General features: G+C 52.9%; 1 protein-coding gene across 1 annotated transcript; it reads left to right on the top strand.

The window, feature by feature from the left end:
• The first annotated feature begins 2,746 nt into the window (after positions 1 to 2,746).
• Positions 2,747 to 3,274, top strand: CHC_T00006011001 (hypothetical protein). Its single transcript, XM_005717636.1, has one exon. The coding sequence runs from the start codon at positions 2,747 to 2,749 to the stop codon at positions 3,272 to 3,274; it is 528 nt and encodes a 175-aa protein (XP_005717693.1).
• Positions 3,275 to 7,107: the final 3,833 nt, after the last annotated feature.

Raw genomic sequence — 7,107 nt, forward strand, 5'->3', positions numbered from 1 at the left:
GCCTCGACTCGGTACTGGCTCGCCCATACCGACCGAGCCATCTACATCCCTGGAATCCCAACTGCCTTCCCCGCGCGCGTCGACCCAACCGCGCGAGCGCTACGTTAACTACTGTGCTGTCCGTTCTGTTAGTTCTGTTTTTCCTTTAATTATTCCTCTTTATTGCTGACTCTAGTTCTACCTTTATACCGCGCAAGCCGCGCCCGGATCTCGGTTCCGGTCATCCACCGGGTGGTCTCCCGAATTCCCTTACGCGTACGAACGCGCGTCGCTCTGCCTACAGCCGCCACACGTGGCTGTAGTGCACGACAGGCCCCTCTGTAAACGGCTCGGTTGGCAAGTCGCGAATGCCAAACCGGATAGCTCGCACCTGGTATTCTGAAGCCCCGAGTTCTGAGGGCCAGGCGCCGGACCTCAAAGACGTCCTCCTCGACAAAGGTTGTCCCCCGGCCACCCTTGTAGGACCCTCTGCCGGGTGGGCCGTCACTCTGACTGGGGAGCCCCGGAAGAACTCCCCTGAAGGTTGCGTCCACTGGCCCTCTCGAGTCGAGACTTCGCCAGCTGTTTCGCCGCCTCCACCTCCAACCTGGAGGTGAGGTCTTCTCGTGCCGTGCGGTAAGAGTCGGAGAAGACCGCATCATGGCCCTGTTCGACAAGAAGGACATCTGGCTTCTACTCCCTGTTCTGTGGTGTCCCGGAAGTACTGTGCCCTCATCGACAGGACCTCTACAGCCGCCCGCATCGATTCTTCAGCCAGCCTGGGCCTCCTTCCCATGTCTTCCAAACTTCTTTCTTGATCTATGGCCACCGTCATGGCGGCCAATCCCAGTTCCGTCCAAACGCCGGCGGCTTTTACGTACTCCCATTCTTTTCCGGATCGCCCGTCCTTGGACTGGAGATCGGCGAGAAACGCGTCCTGAGGAGGTTTAAAATAACCCATATGCGTAACGAGCATGTGTGGGCCCCTCTCAAAGACGCTTCTCTCGCCTACCAACTTCGAGGAATTCAGCTCGGTGACAACCACCCCGTAGTCGCGGCGCGCCGGCTTCGCCGTAGCCCAGGTGGCCCGCAGTGCAGCCGGCGGTGCGGCGGGGGCGGGGTTGTCAGTCGGTCGTGCCATGATTCCTCGGCGGCACGCTGTGTATGTCGGGTAGAATTCGTCGCCGCCCGGAGTGGTGGGGGAATTTCTCAGAGAGAATAGACATGCCGAGGGACAGCGGCGATCGCGGCGACCCTGGGCGCTGCGCTTATATGCCTCCAGGTCGCTGCAGTGCGACGCTCGGCTGACTGGTAGCCCCTTACACCCGCTTGCTACTCCTTGGTGGGTCTCCACCCGCATACACCCTGGTGTACACGAACGCCATTGAGTTCCACCCATCGCTGTTTCGACCAGTAGGGTTGTCCGTAAAGTTACGAAAACGCGTGTTTTGGCGGCGTGTTTGCCCGTATTTTCTAAACGCAAAAATTTTCAGACAACACGTTTGGCAAAAACTCACAGCATGCCGAAAACTGGGGCCATGTGAGTTTTCCACAAGTTTCACATCCGCCTGATCACAGCAGTGCCGGATCGACCCGTCTTGAAGGAAAACGAAGTGGGTTTTCCGCACTTTCAGCAGCACAAATGAGTCTCAGACTGCACGGGTCGTACCGGTTGGCGTCATGGACGCCCGTATTGTGTCATCTGCGCAGAGTCTATCAAAGGATCAAAGCGCGACAGGATCTGCCACAGATGCCGTCGAAGCAACTGCGAAAGATAGACACGTAGAAGCTTCTAAAAAGCGGTCCTCTCCAAACGGCCCCCCTCAGCCTGTCAAGAAGACGAAACACATCGCCCTTGCGACCGAGAACCTTTCTATCCTTGTGGCGAGCTACAATATTCGCTTCAGCGAGTATTCGAGCAGGTGCACGTGATCCGTCGGGCGGCACAACGATGTACCAGACTTGCGTTTGTTGCGGGCTGGTGCCATTCGAAGGGAACCTCGATGGAGGTCGGTCTGCAAAACTCGTGGAATTTTTCAATCTCGGGTTTAGTTTACGTCCAGCGAGTTTGTCGACAAATGGAAAAAACAACGCGTTATTTTACGGACAACGTTTCTGTATGACTGAAAACGGGCAAAAAAATCTCGCCACTTGGGCACTTGGCTCCACGCAGTTGGCATGGAGAGTAATGCTCGCGTCTCCATCGCGAGATATATCCAGTTGACGGCAGGCTCGAGGGTTTGGCACACTGCGTTGTACAAACAGGCGATAAGATCACGCGCCTAGGATTCATTATGAAGAGCGAGCGATGGGAGATTGACAGCGGCGGAGCTCTCGTTGGCTCGCGATAAACAGCAACCGATCTGAATCGATGGCAACCACTGATGGTACCCAACCCGTGTGCGAGAAATCTCATTAAGTCTTGACACAGTACAGCATCCTGAAACATAATCGACAGCCCATGCTAACGTTCGTCACTATGGCATTTCACATTCCCCTTGCATTCTATCTTGGGTCTGGCATAAGAAAATAAGTCGACGCACCGCTGGCAGCCGGCGATCTATGTAACCCCCGTGCAGCTTCTTCCGCTCCCCAACGTTGGCTCCATCACTCCCTCAAGCGTGCCCACAACTTTTTCACTATGCTTCGACTCACTTCCCTTCTCCTCCTCCTCTCTCTCAGCCTCTGCTCCCTTGCGCAGCCAGGCCACGACTCTGGGCCGTCCAGTTTCACCCGCAAAAAGTATGTCATAATCAGCGGTAAGCGCATGGCCTACGTGGAAGTCGGCATTGGCGACCCCATTGTCTTCCTGCACGGCAACCCGACCTCCTCGTACCTGTGGTACAACATCATGCCCCTCCTCGAAGGCAAAGGGCGTCTCATCGCCCTGGATTTAATCGGCATGGGCGATTCCGATAAGCTCGACAATATCGGCCCGAACCGCTACACTTTCGTCGAGCACGGCAACTACCTCTTCCCGCTGGTCGAGGCCATCGGCGTGAAGGAGCGCGTCACCCTGGTCATCTATGACTGCGGTTCCGCTCTAGGCTTTCCGTGGGCGTACTACAACCGCAATAATCTCAACGCCGTCAAGTCCATCGTGTTCCTCGAGGCTATTGTCACCCCCTTCCTCTCGTTCAACAAGCCTCCAGACGGCACAGAGGACTTCTACCGCGTGAGGAGCCCGGCGGGCGAGAAACTGGTGCTGCAGGAGAACTTTTCCTCGAGGAACTTTTCTTTGGTAGAGGAAAATTCAGCGAAAAGGATAAAGCGGTGTATCGCAGGCCGTATTTGAAACTGGAAGAGTCGCGTAGGCTAATGCTGACGTGGCTGAGGCAGCTTCCCATCGGTGGTAAGCCGGCGGATGTCACCGCACTGGCCGGTGCGTACTCAAAGTGCCTCGAGAAGGCAAAGATTAGGAAGTTGTTCATTAACGCCAAGCCTGGCGGCCTTTCACGTTTTTCCAGGCCGGTTGTGCGGAAGTGGCCTATGCTGACGGAAGTTACGGTTCCGAGGTTTCATTTCCTACAGGGGTCGACCCCTGGCAGAATCGGCCGGGCTATTAAGAAGTGGTTGTGAATTGTATAAGAATGGGTTGTGGCAGAGCTGCTGCCTGTGTGATATTATCGTTAACTAAATGATGGACTGTGAGGTTATGTTCAAGTGACTTCACAAGCAGTTCATCGCAAGAACGGGAACGTGGCACAAATAGTAATGTTGTCCGTAAAATAACGCGTTGTTTTTCCATTTGCGCACGAACTCGCTGGACGTAGAGTAAACCCGAGATTGACAAATTCCACCACGAGTTTTGCAGACTGACCTGCAGCAAGGTACAGTTGTAAAATAGTTGCTTGTCATTCCAACAGAGAGCGTATGTTGGTATGGTGCAGGAACGATAGCCTCGTCTTTACTCGTGATCTGTCTTCCTCTACACTAAGTCTAGCGGTCTCACTCCGTCGTCAGTGGATCGTGGTGCGTGTATGATGTGTGCTATGGGTACACGTGTATGGTTATCATCACCGATGGGCATGAGCGCCGCAGCGACTGCGCTGCTATGGGTATCATCACACTCCCCCCGTCGCTGTGGTGCGATGCCTCGTGTGCTCTTTGCATGGGGCAGGGGGTGTGGGGGTGCAGACTTTTAGCTGCTTTGTGAGTTTGATGAATGGCGCGGGTGTGAGAGGCTTTGTGAGGATGTCTGCGAGCATGTCGTTGGTGGGGATATGCTTGATTTGGATCGCTTTTTGTTTCGTTTGGTATGCGAGATAGTGGTGGCGGAGGTCTATGAACTTCGGCGTTTCGTGGGGCCACTGTTTTTGTCTACACGTATGGCCGATTGGTTGTCGATATGGAACGGGGTTGGTCCTGGGGGGAGCATGTTAATGTCTTTGAGGAGTCTTTGTATCCATGTCGTCTATTGAGCTGCTGCTATGGCAGCTATGTATTCATTCTCACATGTTGATAGGGCTGTGATTGTTTGCTTCATTGATCCCCAGCCCATTGGCGTTTCGTTGTAGAGATGGACCATTCCAGATATGGATTTCCTGTTGGTGACATCCGCTGCAAAATCGGCGTCGCTGTACGTTTCGAGAAGGCTGGGGAGAGCGGTTGTGTTTGCGTTGTGTTTTTCGGCTTTTTAGAGCACTCCATGGTGCTGTGTGTGTTTGAGGTATCCAATTATCCTTCCGAGGGCGTTCCAGTGCCGGGTGGTGGGGCTTTTGGCTGCGACTGATAGCCTATTTGCCACGAAGTATATATCTGGTCAGGTTGAATCTGCTATGTATCTTATGTCTCCTAGCAGCTGCTGGTATATCTTTGTGATTTTTGGCATTGGTTCGTCATCCTCTGTGGGTCCGTGGAGTGCCGTGTTGCTGTTTTATGGTGTGGGTTTGCTGTTGCACATGTCCATTTCTGCCTTTTTGACCACGTACTGTATGGCGTTGGGTTGTGACGCGTGGATCGCTCCGTCTGGGAATTTTTTGATTGTCCATCCTAGGAGTTGTGCTGGTTCCCCAAGTTGTTCGATGTTGTATGACGTGGTGAGGATGACAGCAAATTTTTTTTGGAGCTGTTTGGACGTGCTGATTACCGTGAAGTTGTCCATGCTAACAGATATAATGATTATGCGGTGGGGTGTGCGTCGGTGAAACAGGCACATGTCTGGTTCCGATTAGGTGAATTTGTGCTGGTGTATGAGCTTGAAGACCGCACTGAGGTATGTCTGTCCTGCTCCTGGGGTGCCGTAGATAATTTTGTAGAGCTTTCCCACTTTGTGTTGATGTTTGAATGACCCGTCAAACCTCGGGGGTTGGCGTACGTATACTGGTTCGCGTCCTGAGTGGTCGAACTTCTCATGGAGGTAGGCTGCTTTAATTTCAATATGCTCGATGTGCATGTTGAATGATGCCGCCAATGCAAAGAGGAGGCGGACAGTTGTTTTGTCTGCTATGTATGTTGTCGTTTTCTCAGGGTCGAAGTGTACGTGCGGTATCATTTTGTTCCCTCTCGCCGAGCATCGTGCCTTTCTTTCGGTGATCTCCCCTTGTTCGTTTCTTTTGTAGCGGTACCCCATGGTCAGCGGTATTGGTTTGGTCTGTTTGGGGATTTGTGTTGAAGGTAGCCATAGCACAACTTTGTTGTTGTCCAGACTGTCGAGCTCTTTGTTGTGGGTCTTTTCTCATATGTGTGCATCTGGGTAGTTTCTGGCCTGGCCGTGGTGCATGGGGGCAGGGGATGTGGCATTGATTTATTTTGGTGTTGGCTGGGGTATGAATGTCTTAAAGAGGACGTAGACGTTGTGTGTACGGTCCAACTCTTTGTGGTATGCCTTAAAATCAACGGTTCGGATGCGTCGTGTCTTGCCATCATGTGTGTTCATGACCATGACGTGTTGAGGGTCTGTGGCGCAGAGGTATCGCAGCGTGAGTGCTCGTGCATGAGGCTTGCGTACCAGTGTTTTCCTAGTGATGTGTGGGACGTGTCCCAATTGTCCAAAGATCACGTATTAGGGTACAGAGGGTTTGTGGACATGCCATAAAGTGGTCGGGATTTATTCGGTGCCCAGATGGAGAATGGGGTTGTATTTAAATGCCGCGTCCTTTATTTTGTCTTCCCGGTGGTAGTCCGGCAGGCCGCTGTGGTGGAGTGACGCCCGTGCTACGTTCATGATTGTGCGATTTAATCTCTCTGCAATTCCATTTTCTTGTGCGTATAGGGGACCGTGGTGGTATGCTGTACACCGCTGGCTTTGTACAGTTCTTTGGTGTGATTTGCTACGTACTCTTTTGCATTATCAGTGTGTAGTTTACGTGGTTTTGGGTACTGTCCTTTGTTCAGGTGCGACAGGACATTGTCGAGGTGATCTGGGGCTTGGTCACGTTTTTAGAGGAACGTGATAATGAGGTATCTAGAGTTGGTGTCTATGACGGTCATAAAGTATTGGTTGCCTCGTCTTGATGGTGTGGGGAATGGGCCACATATATCGCTGCTGAGGGCTTCTCCCCTCTTGTATCGGTGTTGCTTTCGACGGTGGCGGGCAGGGTGGAGTTTCGCTTTGGCACAGCTTGTGCATGTTACTATGGGGGGTGTCTTGGCAAGGGCTTTGGGGAGGTTTGGTATGAGTTTCCGTTTTGCCATTTGCTGGAGCGTGGATGGTCTGATGTGGTTGAAGACCATGTGCCAATGGTGGTGCTCATGCCGTGTTTTGGCATTGACTGTGTCAGGGGGGTTGGGGCAGGGTTGTGCTGCCACTGCATTGGGATTGGATTTCCGATTGTGTGGGGTAATAATTCGCGGGGGTGCTGCAGTGCGTGAGGGAGGTGCCGCCGTTGGTGGTGCATGTGGCGTAGTGGGTTGTGGTGGCATTCTCCTTTTTTTCTTTGTCGTCTGGTGCGGCATTACTCTTGTTGCTAGTGCGTAGGGGTTGTGGTGTGCTACATTGGGGTTGTATAGGCCTTTTTCTGTACTGTGCGGTGGCTACAACTGCCGGGGGTTTTGATTTTGTGTTGATCACATGTGCTGTGTTGGAGTAGAATGTGACAGCTCCCCACTGTGCGGCTATATCATGGACGGATAGGAGGTTCTTTTTGATGTGCGGGTTCGCGATGGCTGGTAGGTTAAGCCATTTGT

Source organism: Chondrus crispus, genomic scaffold, assembly GCF_000350225.1.
Source record: "Chondrus crispus Stackhouse genomic scaffold, scaffold_337, whole genome shotgun sequence".
In the NCBI taxonomy this organism is placed as follows: Eukaryota; Rhodophyta; class Florideophyceae; order Gigartinales; family Gigartinaceae; genus Chondrus; species Chondrus crispus.

Bases quoted from the DNA above. Each gene is read 5' to 3' on its own strand.
- CHC_T00006011001 (XM_005717636.1), top strand. From the start codon at position 2,747: ATGGCCTACGTGGAAGTCGGCATTGGCGACCCCATTGTCTTCCTGCAC.